The sequence below is a fragment of the Heterobasidion irregulare genome, assembly GCF_000320585.1.
Source record: "Heterobasidion irregulare TC 32-1 unplaced genomic scaffold scaffold_02, whole genome shotgun sequence".
Taxonomy (NCBI): Eukaryota; Fungi; Basidiomycota; class Agaricomycetes; order Russulales; family Bondarzewiaceae; genus Heterobasidion; species Heterobasidion irregulare.
The window spans coordinates 753969-770428 of record NW_009258198.1 but is presented as its reverse complement, the minus strand read 5'-3'; the positions used below and the strand labels follow the sequence as shown (position 1 = coordinate 770428).

At 54.3% G+C, this 16460-nt stretch overlaps 7 protein-coding genes across 7 annotated transcripts; 5 read left to right on the top strand and 2 right to left on the bottom strand.

The window, feature by feature from the left end:
- Positions 1-490: 490 nt before the first annotated feature.
- Positions 491-2737, top strand: HETIRDRAFT_424637 (uncharacterized protein; the record flags this gene model as incomplete). Its single annotated transcript, XM_009543869.1, has 2 exons — positions 491-1969; positions 2024-2737. 2 exons carry the CDS (start codon positions 491-493, stop codon positions 2735-2737), a joined length of 2193 nt encoding a protein of 730 aa, XP_009542164.1.
- Positions 2738-2922: 185 nt separating this feature from the next.
- HETIRDRAFT_41833 (uncharacterized protein) lies at positions 2923-3222 on the top strand (the record flags this gene model as incomplete). Its single annotated transcript, XM_009543456.1, has 1 exon — positions 2923-3222. A coding segment is annotated over one exon (300 nt), but the record flags the coding sequence as incomplete, so codon positions are not given.
- Positions 3223-3647: 425 nt separating this feature from the next.
- On the bottom strand, positions 3648-3908 carry HETIRDRAFT_310108 (uncharacterized protein; the record flags this gene model as incomplete). Its single annotated transcript, XM_009543868.1, has 1 exon — positions 3648-3908. The coding sequence occupies one exon, from the start codon at positions 3906-3908 to the stop codon at positions 3648-3650; it is 261 nt and encodes an 86-aa protein (XP_009542163.1).
- A 289-nt stretch (positions 3909-4197) lies between these two features.
- On the top strand, positions 4198-5691 carry HETIRDRAFT_311498 (uncharacterized protein; the record flags this gene model as incomplete). The annotated part of the gene is made up of 1 exon (XM_009543867.1): positions 4198-5691. A coding segment is annotated over one exon (1494 nt), but the record flags the coding sequence as incomplete, so codon positions are not given.
- A 39-nt stretch (positions 5692-5730) lies between these two features.
- On the top strand, positions 5731-6363 carry HETIRDRAFT_308540 (uncharacterized protein; the record flags this gene model as incomplete). The annotated part of the gene is made up of 1 exon (XM_009543866.1): positions 5731-6363. One exon carries the CDS (start codon positions 5731-5733, stop codon positions 6361-6363), a length of 633 nt encoding a protein of 210 aa, XP_009542161.1.
- Positions 6364-6853: 490 nt separating this feature from the next.
- HETIRDRAFT_120884 (uncharacterized protein) lies at positions 6854-8953 on the bottom strand (the record flags this gene model as incomplete). Its single annotated transcript, XM_009543865.1, has 6 exons — positions 6854-7197; positions 7249-7537; positions 7593-8297; positions 8348-8636; positions 8674-8741; positions 8798-8953. The coding sequence occupies 6 exons, from the start codon at positions 8951-8953 to the stop codon at positions 6854-6856; spliced, it is 1851 nt and encodes a 616-aa protein (XP_009542160.1).
- A 3732-nt stretch (positions 8954-12685) lies between these two features.
- HETIRDRAFT_310851 (uncharacterized protein) lies at positions 12686-14125 on the top strand (the record flags this gene model as incomplete). The annotated part of the gene is made up of 1 exon (XM_009543864.1): positions 12686-14125. One exon carries the CDS (start codon positions 12686-12688, stop codon positions 14123-14125), a length of 1440 nt encoding a protein of 479 aa, XP_009542159.1.
- Positions 14126-16460: the final 2335 nt, after the last annotated feature.

Here is a 16460-nt window from a genome sequence, read left to right as displayed (position 1 = left end):
CGAGGGGTTAGTATTCAAAATTACCTCAAGGAATCTACGTCGCTCGTCCCGACCAACAGCGGAGCGCGAAGAACGACAAACAGTTATCGATAGCTTCAATACTCAGGAAACATCTGCCGACCGAAGTTTGTTCGGAGACGCCGATATAGTCCCAGAACACTTATCCCACCATCACTACCTTGATCTCGAATCCTCGCCATCGCTCTCACCACCACCCGACTCCACTTTCTTCTTAACCCCACCTTCGTCGCCGAACCAATCGCTACTCCCGCCGATTTCCCCCATCCTCGACCTTGCACTCTTAGAACAATCACCCCCGTCTCCTATCCCATCTCTCCACGACTCCATCTCTCCGTTAATCCCACGCAGCCCCGTCTTCTGGACGCCGACCATCCGACCAACTTCACTAGAACGCTCCTTCGAACCAGCGACTCCATCCCCGATCACCTTAGAAAACAATACCTTCTCCCCCACCTTTGACTTTATCACTATGGCGACCCCATCCATGCCCGCCCGTGGAGATCGAACGGCCCCGACCTTTGACCCCCATCAACCCCGCGAATTGAGACGATATTTCTCCGATCTGGACTTCCACTTCGTTCGGTCTGCGGTAGTGGACGAACAAGAAAGAAAGAAACACGCTTGCCGATTCCTGGATGTCGACACCTGTGAGCTTTGGGAATCGCTCACCACTTTCACCGACGCCACGAAGACCTTCAAGGAGTTCTGCGAAGAGGTCTTCAGGCTATACCCCGGATCGGAGGAAGAACGCAAATGGTCGGTATCGGATATGGACAAGCTAGTCGGCGAAACGAGCAGGGTCGGCATCTTGTCTCTCAGCGAACTCGGCGACTATCATCGGCGATTCCTGGCGATCACGGTATTCCTCCTCAGCAAGGCACGGATCTCGGTCGCCGAACAAGGACGCGCCTTCGCTAGAGGATTCCAACCGGAGCTATGGGCAAGAATCTCTCAACGTCTACAACTCAAGTTCCCCGATCATTTCCCAGACGACCCATACAACCTCCAAGACATCCACGACGCGGCCCGATTCGTCTTGCACGGCACCACGTCCGCCTACAGCACGACCTCTACCGACATCTCTCGAGCAGCCCCCGCCGCGCCGCCCACCAACGCAATCAAAGCCGAAGACCTGGCAACCATGTTCGAACGACTCACCGACACCTTTGTCAAGGCCATTGCAGCTCAAGGGACGTCCAGACCAGCCGATCGACCATCCCGACAACCAGGACAAGGCAGCGACAACTGCATGTTCTGCGGCAGTCCCGAACACTTCATGCGCGCCTGTCCCGAGGTCACCGAATACATTCGGATCGGAAAATGCAAGAGGAACATCGAGGGGAAGGTGGTATTGTCAAGTGGGGCATTCGTACCGAGAGAAATCACGGGTAGTAACCTGAAGGACCGAGTTGACGAATGGCATCGCAGGAATCCAGGCCAGTTGGCGACCGGACAGATGATGTTTACGGTAAACGCGGTGCCGACTCACCCGATGACGATAGCCTCCCGTCACGATTCACCCTCATTACTGGATGTCACCCCGACTTACCAACTCACCGACATCCAGCGAATCGCGAGCCTCGAACGCGAACTATTCGCGCTCCGAACGCGGGGAGCAAGGGCACGCGAAATGGCGCAGACAGGACGTTCGGCACCTACCCCTTCACCGGCCCCCGAACGACGAGCGAGGACCGAAACTCCCGAACCCGAACCCCGACCGACCACCCCGACTCAGCGACCGCCCCCGGTACCAGCCAAGGACGATGCTCCGATCCACCCATATGCCAAAGCCCAGGACGCCACCTATGCACCGCCACACGACCGCAACATGGGAGCCCCGGCGAAGATACCATCGGCAAAGAAGGACGCTCCGGCCTACAAAACCACGGCGCCGATCTACGACGAGAAGGTAGCAGCTGAGGTCTACAACAGGGCGATGGCCACTCAGGTGACGCTTACCCAGCGCGAACTACTCTCTCTCTCCGCCGAAGTCCGTTCATAGGTAAGGGAAGCCACGTCGGCACGCCGATCGCCTGCCAGAGACGCCAGCAATGTTCGGACCTTCTACCAAGATGCCGATCTACCCTACGCCATCGACGACCTCGAACCACCGACTCGACCGACCGTCTCCTCCTTCGTCAATGTCCTGCACCAACCGGAATCACCCCCGCCTGGCGCGATCATCATCCCCGACATGTACGAAACGTACCTGAAGAATCTACAGCCCGGTCAGGTTCCTCAGCCATTGATAGTTGCTAAAGAATCGTCTGCCCTAAGGTCTATTGTTCCCCTCGTCGATCATCAGCAGGAAGTCGAATGCGTCATCGACCCGGGTTCACAAGTCATTGCCATGTCGGAAGGCATTTGCAACGAACTGGCGCTCATCTACGACCCCGAAATCGTCCTCAATATGCAGTCGGCGAACGGCGAAATTGACCGATCCTTGGGCCTGGCACGCAACGTGCCATTCCTCATCGGCGACATCACCCTATACCTCCAAGTCCACATCATTCGGAACCCCGCCTACGACGTTCTCCTCGGTCGGCCATTCGACATCCTCACCGAAAGTATCGTCAAAAATTATTCAAACGAAGACCAGACGATCACCATCAGCGACCCGAACACGGGACGACGAGCCACCATTCCGACGATCAGACGAGGACCCCCTCGAGTCCTTCACCGAAGACAAGCGGGTTTTCGCGACTCGATGAATTGATCCGAGATCAAGGAGAAGTTGCACTGATCATTTCCACCGATCATGATACCCCCCATTTCCCACTTATCAAAGCGTCCTCAGATTTCCATTCTCCATCTCCCTCTCGTCGCGATCTTTGTCTCAAGTACATTATGGCCTCCGATTTGGGGCCCGAAAATCATCTCAAAAACAATCTCGATTCCGATATGTCGTCTTTATTTTCCTCAGTCGTCCCCGGTTCTTGCCATCCCACTAATATCGCCGACCCGGTCGCCATCTTCGCCGCCAAGCGCAAGTACAAACCGGTCGCTCAGAAAACACGACCAGTCTTGGCCGACCTACCCGAAAAGTTCCGAATCGTTCGGAACATCCTCGGTTACCCTCTCGCTGCCCTTCCGACGCTGACACCGAACCCCCCACCCTTCACGCCGACCGGCAGATACACAGCCGAACGACGCGACCTCATCGACAAAGTCCACTCGGACGACTTCCTTTGGCCGGCCGAACGACAGCTCATGCACCATTTCATGTGTCTACAAGAGATGGGATTTGCCTGGGACGATTCGGAACGCGGACGTTTCCGCGAGGACTTCTTTCCTCCAGTCAATATGCCGGTGGTCGAACACAAGCCCTGGGTTCAACGCAACATTCCGATTCCACCAGGCATCTACGACGAAGTGTGCCGACTTATCAAAACCAAGATCGCCGCTGGAGTCTATGAGCCGTCGAATTCGTCCTACCGATCACGCTGGTTTACGGTTGTCAAGAAGACGAATAGCACCTCCACTGGCACCAAACTCCGAATCGTTCACAGCCTCGAACCCCTGAACGCCGTCACCATTCAGCATTCAGGTGTGCCTCCATATACCGATCAGATCGCTGAACAGTTTGCAGCTCGCGCTTGCGGCGGCATTCTGGATCTCTATGTCGGCTATGACGAACGAGGGCTCGCCGAATCATCTCGCGACTTCACCACGTTCCAGACCCCATTCGGCGCCCACCGACTCGTCACCCTGCCCATGGGATGGACAAATTCGGTCCCGATCTTCCACGACGACGTCACCCACATCCTCCAGCCAGAGATACCAGACACCACCATTCCTTTCATCGACGATGTTCCGATTCGGGGCCCACCGACCCGATACGAACTTCCGAACGGCGGCTTCGAGACGCACCCCGACAACTCCGGCATACGACGATTCGTGTGGGAACACTTTCAAGGCCTCAATCGGGTGGTTCAGCGGATGAAGTACAGCGGAGGAACATTTTCGGGACACAAGGCGACACTCTGCGCAGCCGAAATCACGGTGGTCGGCCATCGCTGCACGTACGAAGGAAGATTACCCGACGAATCTAGGGTAGAGTCAATTATGAAGTGGGGACCTTGCAGGGATCTCTCTGACGTTCGGGCATTTTTGGGGACGATCGGTGTCGTTCGGATCTTCATTCGAAATTTTGCACACAGGGCGCATGCACTGACAATGTTAACGCGCAAAGATTTTCCATTCGTGTTCGGCCCAGACCAGATAGCGGCCCAGGACGACCTCCGGTCGGCACTTCTCGAATCGCCAGCCCTTCGGCCGATCGACTATGGGTCGGCAGCCAACGTCATCCTCGCCGTCGATACCTCTCAAATCGCGGTCGGCTTCCACCTCTGTCAATGCGCACTCGACAATCCGCGGGTTCGGTACTATGCTCGATTCGGCTCCATCACCCTTAACGACCGCGAATCGCGATTCTCCCAACCCAAGCTCGAACTCTACGGCCTCTTCCGCGCCCTCCGATCACTCAAAATGTATCTCATCGGCGTTCGGAACCTGATAGTCGAAGTAGACGCACGCTACATCAAGGGCATGCTCACTAACCCGGATCTCGAACCCAGCGCCAGCATCAATCGGTGGATCGTCTCCATCCTCACCTTCCATTTCACACTTGTCCACGTCCCCGGCACCTCTCATGGCCCCGATGGCCTCTCCCGACGACCACCACAACCCTCCGATCGACCCGAACCCGAAGACGACTTTGACGACTGGATCGACAATCTCTACGGCTTCCTCCATCAGATCAACAACACGTTCCCCACCTCCATCTCAACCTCGACAACCGCCATCTTCACCTCCTCGCTCATAGGCGACCTCCCGACCGATACCGAGTCCGACGACGAAGGCCCGACCATCGACTATTCAGATATTCCAAGATCGCAAAAAGCTTTGGAAGCCGAAGAACGCCTATGGTTGGTCCGCGACTGGCACCGAACATTGGTTCGGCCCCCTTCTCTCTCCGACTCCGAATATGCGACTTTTCTACGATATTGCACTGAGTTCTTTATCGCAGCCGACAAGCTATGGAGAAAAGACTCACACGGCCGACACAAGATTGTTGCAGCCCCCTCTAGTCGAATCACAATTCTCACTGCCGCCCACGACGACGTCGCTCACAAGGGTTTCTACGCCACGACTGCCTTGATCGCCGAACGCTTCTGGTGGCCGCACATGAGGCAAGACATTTCCTGGTTTGTTCGGACCTGTCACCTTTGCCAGATTCGCCAGACTCGCAACGTTCTCATTCCCCCGACCGTCGCCACGCCCGCACCACTCTTCGCGAAAATGTATATGGATACCATGCACATGCCGACCGCCGGTGGTTTCAAGTATCTCGTACAAGGCCGCTGTTCGGTATCACACTACCCCGAATTCCGCATGCTGCGACGCGAAACAAGCTCCGCACTCGCCGACTGGATCTTCGAGGATATCCTGTGCCGATGGGGAACACTGGTAGAGATTGTCTCCGACAACGGACCGGCATTCGTCAAGGCGCTCGACCAGCTAGCAAAGAAGTACCACGTTCGGCACATTCGCATTTCGGGCTACAATTCCCGCGCCAACGGCATCGCCGAACGACCTCACTTCGACGTTCGGCAGGCTCTGTTCAAAGCCGTTGATGGAGACCAGGCCAAGTGGAATCGTGCAGCTCATTTCGTATTCTGGGCTGATCGTATTACTGTTCGGCGCCGAATGGGTTGCTCGCCATACTTCGCAGCGACCGGAACCCATCCCCTCCTTCCCCTCGACATCGCCGAAGCCACCTATCTTCTACCACCACCGACCACGGCCCTCAGCACCACCGACCTCATTGCTCGACGTGCCATCGCTTTGCAGAAACGACGATCGGACCTCGCCCACCTTCGCAGCTCAGTAGTCGGCGCCCGTGTCCAGGCCGCCATCCGATTCGAACAACAGCATTTGGCCACACTTCGCGACTTCAATTTCCACCGAGGCTCGCTTGTCCTGATGCGCAACACAGCCATAGAAAAGGCGCTCAATCGGAAGATGCGTCCACGTTATTTAGGACCTTTGCTAGTAATTTCTAGGAATCGGGGAGGAGCGTATATTTTGGCCGAACTCGATGGATCGGTCTTTGATCGGCCAGTTGCAGCATTCCGCGTTATTCCTTATTTTGCTCGCAGGTCTCTGAAGCTCGCCGACCTTGAAGCCCTCCTCGACATCTCGCAGGAACGCCTTCGGGCCATGGAAGATTCCCGCTCGAGCGACGACGACGCCGAAGACGATAGTGCCGATGAAGATACCGACACCAGCTCAGTCCGATCGGCGGAGGACGACGACGCGGCTTCGGCGACCTCCGACTAGATCCCACCCTCCCACCCTTCGCTCTCTTCGGTCGGTGACTGGGGACAGTCACGATTTCAGTAGGGAGGAGGATTCACAGATATACCCATTCCTTATCTTCGTTTATTCGTCACAGACATGGACTGACGCCCAATCATTTCCACATATCTTAGTACTTTTACCACCGACCGATCGCCGACCGAATAATCGGCACTCATTTTCCCATCACTCCTTCAAGTACCAAGCCGCATTGAAGACTTCTTCCGATTTGCGCAAAACCATAGGGTTTTATGCCTGTGATGACATACTGAGGCTTCCCCTAAATATTCCAATTTATTTTTCTTTATTTCTGCCGAACGCTTCGCTTACAACTACATTCACACGCAGTCATTTCGCCGACCGATTTCTCGAACGACACCTCCAGTCTTCGCCAAAACGTCTCATTCAAACCAGGACAGTCCTTTCACTATTATGTTACATTTTACTGTACTACAGACACCTTGAAGCTATTCTACACATCGGGCACAAAGTCGCCCAACACAGACATGTCCGAATCCTCGGAATCCGACGAGTCTTCCACCAGCACCACATCCGAAACTGCCGATCCACCCGAACGCGCCTCAAGACTTGCCAACTCACCCTGCCACATCGCGATCGAACGCGCCAGCGAGGCACGCGTACCTTCGGCCACAGCGATGCGGTACCGAAGCTCCGACGCGATGCCTTGCGCAACGACAGGAGACAGGCGAGAGGAGTCGGACAAAGCGGGGACAGCAGAGGAACGGGGACGGGAAGGGGCCAGGACGGTACGAGTGGTGGTTGGAAGACGCTGGACTGGCTTCCGAGCCCGAACAGCTAGACAATACGATGAGCTCATATCCCAGCAATGTCCGACCGATTACTCACCTTTTGTCCGCGCGATACTCTCGCCGACAGATCGTTCGGGAACGAGCACCTCGACCTTACGCTTCTTGGTCGGGCGCGATGGTTCCGGCTCCCCCGACTTTTCGGCCGCCTTCGCTTTCGACTTCCCTTTCCCCTTGGACTTTCCCTTGTTCGGCATCCACCCGGGTTGGAAGCTGCAGCCTTTCTGCTCCCTGGAGCACTTCGTACACGAAACTTGGCCGGACCTCGTGTAGCAACGAAAGGCCACGGTGGTAAACTCAGCCGCACACCTTTGGCAGGCGTAGTCGGCCTGGAAGAAGGAGAATCAGCAAGCAATGAGAGGCGGCAAAAGGGAGGGGACTTACGAGTACATCTCCAGGCATCAAACCCGGGGGATCCTGCATCATCTTCCCGGCACCGTTCCTCTCCACGGGCGACCAAACAGTCGACATGCGACCCGTTCCAGGACCGAGAGGGACGATCACCCGACCTTGAGACGGAGTTCGCTGGCGAGCGAACTCGACGACAACAGCGGCAGCGCGCTTCCCTTGAGATTCGATCGGAGCGATCGGAGCGGTCGGGTCCACACTCATGCGATGCATAGCCGCGGTTGTTGAGACCAGGACGGCGTCGGCGGAAGGAGCAGGATCCGGGGAGGGAGAGGGAAAGAAAAGAGGGGGAGGGACCGCAGTTTCGGCGTCCAGCTCGGCCAGCTGACGCTCACCTTCTTCAGGATCGAGAGACCCATCAAACATGGCGCCTACCACAGCGTCCCGGCGCCGCTGACGATCTTCTGCGGCCACCTGCGACGCAGCAGCAGCCCGCGCCGCCTCCGCTCGCTCAGCCTCGCGTTCGGCGGCAGCTACCCTCTCGGTCTCCTCAGCCAGGGCCTGTTCTTCGGCTTCTTTCTGCTGCTTCACAGCAAAGCGCGCCGCCCGCTGCGGCAGGACGCGCGCCCCCCATACCAGCCAGCCGTCGGTAGCCATGTGGTCGAGCCCGCGCTCAGCTTCGGCGATGAGATCGGCAAGTTCGGGAATGTCTTCACCACGCGCCGAACGATCGAGAAGAGCCTAAGGAGGTGGTTGGCAGCAAGTAAGAGCAGGAGGGAGGGCCGACTCACCACACGACGGGCGAAACCTTGGCCCCAGAGCTCATAATCTTCATACTCAGCCGCTCCATCTGGGAGGGAGAGCATGTATTCAGCAAGTTTCGCCTTGAGAACGGGGAGGATGGACGGCATTCGGAAGAGGAGACAAAGCGGCAGGAGGACGGCGACGAGGGACTTAGTCGCTGGAGAATCAACGATCGGCAGGTGATTGTGGTCACCTGACAAAGCCCCGTGCCACGGCGCCCGGCAGAGACCGCGATACGCGCCACCGTCCTTTGCCGACACACTCTCACGCCAGCGCCTAGTTGGGGCACTCTAGGTCTCAGCCACTGCCTCACCTAATCAGTTGCCACGCCACAGGACTTTGCCAACTCAGCCCCGGTCTCTCTTGCGCGCCGACCCGGTCCTTTCTACGACATCTCCGTGCCGATTATTCACCTGTGCCACATCCCTCCCACGCACCCATTCCTTTCCACGCCACCGCTCATTGCCGATCTTTTTCCCATGAAACTTGCCACGCCGCTCCAGGTTCCACGCCACAGCTATTCTTTCCACGCTAGCGCTTGTTGCCGACGCTTTCCCACATCTCTCCCACGCGCCCACTTCTTTCCACGCCATCGCTTGTTACCGACGCTTTCCCACATCCACACACCACGCGCCCTGATCCACGTGCAGTGTTGCCACGCCATTTTTTCCGCTCCAACTCATAGCCGCCGACCACTGACTGAGGACAGTCAGGATTTCAGTAGGGAGGAGATGATGAGCATGCACCCGCGCTAGGGTCCGAGGGAGGTATTCGGGAAGCTTTGGGGAGATACCGAACAGCGCTCGACAAGTACCGAAGACGCCGACTTTTACCGAACACGGTCGGTCTCTACCCGACCGACGACAAGCCACCGAAGGACGTTCGGCAGCACTTGGGTCAGTTTGCCCACACTTCACGTACTTACCATGACCGCATAGGAGTGTTACGATAAGTGTTTACGAGATCGGAGCCAGTATTCCGTATCGGCCGATGTCCTCCGTGAGTCGGTCGGTCCTTATTGCTTATCTTCCTGACTTCCGCATGGTCGGTCAAACGCGATCTTGCACCATTGCTTGGCCACCCTGGTCGTACAATACCTCTTCTTTATTTTCATTGGCTCTCCAACGCCTGTTCCTGCTACCTACGCTCGGGCGACGGATCCCGAACGTTCGGGATTTCGACATCACTGATTACCTTTTACCTTATCACCTTCGGAACCCATATGGACATCTCACCTACCTTCTTATCTTCTCTGATCGCTGGGGCTTGGCGCCCATTCGACATCTACTCTCATTTCGGGTTCGATATTTTACTTAGGGGCGCTGTTTACTATAAAAACCTACATACAACTCTGGAATAAACCAGCTTTCGCACCCCACAGTTCAGAGCTCATTCGCACTCGTCTCAACCATCAAAATCGTCTTCATCGACTCCCGAAAACTTGTCATCCTCGTTGTTCGGCCTCATTCGCGTTCGTACTCGTCTCTTCGCTCGTACCCCCATCCTCCCTCGTCTATTGTCAGAGTCCCGTGTGGCTCTTGAAGCACGTAGTTGTCGGTCGCGACACTACCTTCTCGTTACCGACCGAATCCCCGACACGACCGACCGAACGTTCGGTCGGTGTTCGGCGCAGTCCCGAAACCGTTCGGGCGCTATAATCTCATACTCCCCGTTGCTTCTCAGTACGCCATCGATTTCTAAAGTCATCACTAACAATTCCTTGTGTATTAGATACTAGCTCCAGCACCCCCTGCATTAGAGGTTGTTTTGGTGTTGTGCCCGGCACTTAGAGCCACCTCTAGCGTATCACCGGAAAATAACCGTATACATGGACGATATCCTCATTTTCTCCAAAAACATGGCGGAACACATTCAAGTCCTGAACCAGGTTTTCCAGATCTTACGCGACAACGACCTTTACTTGAAACCAGAAAAATGCGAGTTTTATAAAGAAAAACTCCAATATCTGGGATACACCATTTCAAAAGACCATGTCGCTATGGAAGACTCGAAGGTGGACGCCATACAAGATTGGCCAGTCCCACGCACCGTCCGAGACATTCGCTCCTTTTTAGGTCTAGGAAACTTCTACAGGCGTTTTATAGATAAGTTCTCCCTTATCGCAAGACCTCTGCATGACCTCACCAAAAAGGATGCAAAATGGAACTGGACTTCGAAGTGCCAGGAAGCCTTCGAACGATTAAAAAGGGCATTTATCAGCAAACCCGTTCTGAATTACCCGGACCCCATGCATCCATATCGACTAGTAACGGACGCCTCACTAATCGCTTATGGAGCCACCCTCCTGCAAGAAGGAAAAGACGGCGACTGGCATCCAGTCGCATTCCTTTCCGGGTCATTTTCACCAGCAGAACGGAACTACGACGTCCACGATCGCGAACTCCTGGCCATCATAAAAGCGTTGGAACACTGGAACCACTACCTCGAAGGTGCACGACACCCATTCGAGATCTGGACAGATCACAAGAATCTGGAACACTTCCAAACGGCGCGAGATCTCTCACGACGACACGCCCGTTGGAGCCTTTATTTGAGCAGATTCGACTTCACGCTCAGCTATAAAGCGGGATCAACAAATCATTCCGATGCTCTGTCCAGGCGTCCAGATCTAAGTGAGGGGGTGGAATCTGACAACAAAGCTCAAATTTTGCTCCCGGCCAACCTTTTCAACAAATCTGACGAAACATTGGTAGAACCGTCTCCGACACGGCATATAAAGTCCACGGAAATCGCCTCCTCAAACCTCATTTCCCTCATCCGACACTCGAAATCGGAACATGATGCCTTAACGAGGGTAGCCCTCGCAAAGCTCTTACGAGTAGGACCACAAGGGATGAGAGGATTACTGGGACATTGGACATATGAAGACGGAATCACCAGACGCAACGGCCACATATGCGTCCCAAAGGACGACGTCATCCGAAGACTCATCGTCAAAACACACCATGATGCACCCGCGGTAGGACACCCGGGTAGAGCAAAAACATTGGAAATAGTGCAACGACACTACTGGTGGCAAAACATGACTAAATTCGTCCACGAATATGTGGATGGATGCGCCATATGCCAATCTACAAAGAACTTGACACACAAGACACACCCACCTATCCACCCTCTGGAAACCACCAACGTCCCTTGGCGATTCATCTCGACGGATTTCGTCACAGACCTACCCGAAAGCAAAGGTTTCGACTCAATTAACGTGGTAGTGGATCAAGGTCTGTCAAAAGGCATAGTCATCACCCCATGCAAGAAAACGATCACGGCAGAAGAAACAACCGCGCTTTTCCAAAATAACGTTTTCAATCGACATGGACTGCCGACCAAAATAGTATCCGATCGGGGCCCTCAATTTGCGGCCAAGTTTACCCGAGAACTCTGGACACGGCTAGGAATCACCGCCGCTCTCAGCACGGCTTATCATCCCCAAACAGATGGAGAAACGGAACGGGTAAACCAGGAGATCGAACAGTTCCTGAGAACGTTCTGCAACTACCATCAAGACAATTGGGTAGACCTTCTGCCGTTTGCCGAATTCTCGCATAACACACGGAAGCACTCGGCCACCGGAAAATCCCCTTTCGAAGTGCTATACGGCTTCAATCCTCCCTATTCAGCTGACACGGCACTGGAGACAAAGGTACCTGCGGTAGCTGAACGCATTAAGACGATCATAGAAGTTCAGGAAGAAGCCGCTGCTAGCTTACAAATAGCCAGCAACTACGCCAAAGACCGGGATCTTCACAGGAAACTTCCCCAATGGGAAGAAGGAGACCAAGTATGGCTAGAAGGAACCCATATTCGGACAACCCATCCTAAGTTCAAACTCGCCCCTAGGCGATATGGCCCTTTCAAGATACTGGGAAAAGTGGGAACCCTGGCGTACAAACTCCAAATTCCTCCGCAGTGGAAGATCCACCCGGTATTCCACGCCGCAGTGCTCACTAAATATAGAGAAACCGAAGCCCACGGAGAAAACTTCGCGCGACCAATACCGGAAGTATTGAACGATGAAGAACACTACGAAGTAGAAATGATCGTGGACTCAAAACGGCAAGGACGGGGAACCAAATACTTGGTCAAATGGATGGGATATCCCGAAGCAGACAACACCTGGGAGCCCTACGCCCTCCTAAAAGGAACGGCGGAAGAAGCCATGAAAGATTTCCACGACCAATACCCTGACAAACCTCGTCCGGGAACAGCCTGAGAGGAGGGGCGAAAGATTATAAAAGGAGCAACGAGAGGACTCCAACAAAACATCTTCTCACCCTTTTCCCCTCTCAAACACATCCCCCATTCGAATGCTCCTCCACGACGACCACGATGCTTCGTCTCCATCCAGAAACTCCTCCCCCGATGTCGTCCTTATGGTCGCCAATCCAGATGTCGAACGAGTGGAAAGAGGAACAAGTCCTCACCGACCAGATGCTGGACGAATTGATAGAGGAACAAGTCCTCAACAACCAGGACCTACCGGCGTCCTCCTCACCCCTCATCTCAACAACTTCTCCGACGACGACGCCGAAGACTATGCCAAGTTCAAAGAAAGGGAAAGAACCCGAAGACCCTCACCGGAGAGGGCCTCACGAGATGCACCACGGCATGAAAACCCTGATGACCGAAACCAGTCGAGCCTTGGCCAATTACCAGTGGGAGTTCCACCTCCTAGTGAAGGCACGCCAAATAGTGGAGTTGCAGGTCCCTCGGGATTTCGAGCAAGAACGACAGCTCAACTCCCAAGCCATGGAGAAGCTGAACCAATACCAGTTCTATCAGAAACTGCACCTCCACCAGTACCAACTAGTGGACCGGTTCCCAGCTCCATGGGAGGACCTACCCCTCGTACAGATCCTCACGCCGGAGAACTGGAGCGACACGCAGACGCGCTCCTCCAGCGGAACACCATCTCCGCGGTAATACAAATGGCCACAGCCATGGCCCTCCAAAGACTTGCTAACTTCTCGGCAGGACAACCCGGGAATGAACATAGCGACGTACCTCGACGACTGGCTAGTGCCAGTCTCCAGATCAGGGCGCTCGCCCTCCAAACCGACCCGGACACAGCCTCCTGGTACGCCCACAATGACGGGCGACCCCGAGCCCTCCTCATCCACCCTGACGAGTTCTCCCAATACGTCAACCGAGAGCTCCTTCCAGCTCTCCTCTTCGGAGGAGAACTGGGAAACGTCCAACCAAGCAGAACCGACCCTTTCCGAGTTGTCACTTGGAACGTACCACGTCCCGGAGAACACCCCGCGCCTGTACCAAATCCAAGGAGGGTTCCGCGTACGGTCGTGGAGCGCCCTCCGCCGAGACAACGAGAGGTTCCTACAGCGCATAGCCATACCGCGACTTCCCCCTCTCACCGGATACGAGGTTTTCCCCTATCCCAAGGAAATACCGACGAGGAGGAACCGCCCGTCTATCGAAGAAATAAGGGAAGGCGAAGTCGGGGAAGCCAGGCAACCCTCGGACGCGGAACAACTGCTGGCCGGAGTGTTCGACACCGGCCTAGATCGCCTCCTCCTAGTGCTCGATTTCGTACGAACGAAAGAGAGGATAACCGAAGTAGCCGCAGAACTCGCCGCACTGATTCGGAGGCTCGAAGAAATAGCTCTTGGACTAGATCCGAGCTCGACGCATGGGATGCTCTAGACGATCCAGGAAATTACGACGAGGCGGACCCCTACTACCGACCTGACGAAGGGGGCGGGGATTATCAGGGACCTTTTGATTATTAAACGAACTAATAACAGGGCATAGAGAGAAGAAAGGGGGTAAGGAAGTTGAGGAACTCCTTCCCCTGACACAACAACATCCGAAACGATGTAAAACTACAATCGTCCGCAACGACGTAAAACTAAGATCGTCCCTCAAGACGTTAAACTGTATGACATCGTCCGAAACAGACGTTAAACTACCCCGCGTCCGGAATGACGTCTAAACTATCGGACCTGCATGTCTTAAAACTGTGAAAAGACAAGAAGGCAGGGGAAGTACCTGACCAATAGTCCTAGGTTCAAATGATGGTACGAATCAAGGACAACAGCGGGCATAATTCCACGTACGACCTACGGCGGAATCCTTTCACATCCTCGCTGTCAAGGAGTAATCTGACAGATGCATCGAGCGTCCCATTTGGATCCTCAGTTTTACAGGGTTTTTTCCGCATTAGGGAACCCTCCACATGACATATACTCTACTCGTAGGTGTCGACAAGCAGGCCCTTCGCCTTGGTACAGCGAAGTGCCCATACATAACCGGTTGCAAGTCCGAGTCAAGAAATTATGATGCATAACTCGTATCGTGAACCCTCACAGTCAAGGTCTGACTGGTGTTTTGGGACGTCCCACTTTGGATCTCCCGTTTTACAGGATCGTTTCCGCATTAGGGGATCCTACAGCTGGCGCATGAGATGATGTAGAGAGCGGGCCGCCTCTACCTCACAAGTCTTCCTAATGATGCGAGGCCACAAAATCACATCCGGAACGATGTAAAACTACCAAAGGCTTGGTCCGCAATGACTATAAACTACTAGGGTCCGCAATGACGTTAAACTAGTCTTCGTCCGAAATGACGGAAAACTACCCATCGTCCGAAATGACGGAAAACTACCCACCGTCCGAGATGACGTTAAACTACCATTGACCAAAGGAGCGTGGTTGCATTCTGGCGAAGCGCGGAAGGACTCGCGTCACAGAACCCTGCCTATAAAAGGTCGAAGCGCTTCCGATATTCACTCGCTTTTCGGTAAAAGAATATCGGGTCGTCTTGGTTCAAATCCAAGCGAGGGGTCTGGGGACATGGAAGAGCAAGCGTCTCTTCATGGAGCGCTCAGTCTAGTCCTGGAGTCGAAGTACAAGAAATTCCGCTACAAGACCTAGTCAGGAGGCAACTAGGACACGTGCCTCGAGTCGAGGATCTAGTGGGAAGGGACTAGATCACGCGACTCTCGTCTGGCCCACACAGCGGAAGAACGACAAGAGCAGGCCACTCACACCGAGAAGTCTATTCCGCCAAACGTCCGGGATGACGTTAAACTAAGCATTGTTTTTCCACAATATTTGTGGCGAAACAACGTCCGCGATGACGCTAAACTATTGTCCCTTTCCACATAGGGATTGTTCGAGGCCAATGGCATCGACGTCCGCAACGACGATAAACTACAGGCGTCCGAAACGACGCTAAACTACTTGTCCCTTCAAGTATAGGGATTGTGCGTGGCGATCTTGACAAGATACCATGCGTCCGAAACGACGTTAAACTAGTGCCCCTGAACCTAGGGGTTGTCATTGACGTCCAATCCCCTGGACACCAATGCGTCCGCAATGACGTTAAACTACTTGCTCCCGATCGCATGGGAGTTGTGATTCATCACTCTGGTGCTGAATCGTCCGTAATGACACAAAACTATTGCTCCTTACCGTATAGGAGTTGTGGATTGGCCGCCATGGTGTCAATCGGTCCGCAATGACATTAAACTACGTGCTCCTTACCGAATAGGAGTTGTGGTTGTTGACCAAGACCGTGGTCATCAACCGTCCGAGATGACGTTAAACTACTCGTCCCTTTTTCAGTATAGGGATCATCATCAACGTCGTCCTTGACGAGAATGATGCTGATAACGTCCGAGATGACGTTAAACTACCCTCATCCTCGGAGGAAAAGCCTATCGTGACTCGAGGGACACAGTCAGACGATAGCCCGCCTATCGCACGGCGTTAAACTGCGAGGATGCCTATCGCACGGCATTAAACTGCGAGGATGCCTACCTCACGGCATTAAACTGAGCGGTCTCCTAATATTGAGACGTTATAAGTTATCCGGTTTGATAAAGTATAAACCGTTCCCATCATGCCTCAGTGGAAACCTGCGGGAAAAAGTCTGGTCTAGGGCCCTATGCACATAACCGATGAATGGTCCGGCGTGCAGAAACATCTTTCTCCCACAGATATTCCATGTTGATGATGAAGAACATCCGAAATGATGTAAAACTACTGACGTCCGCAAAGACGTTAAACTACGGATCGTCCGAAACGACGATAAACTACGGACCGTCCCGCATGACGTTTAAAC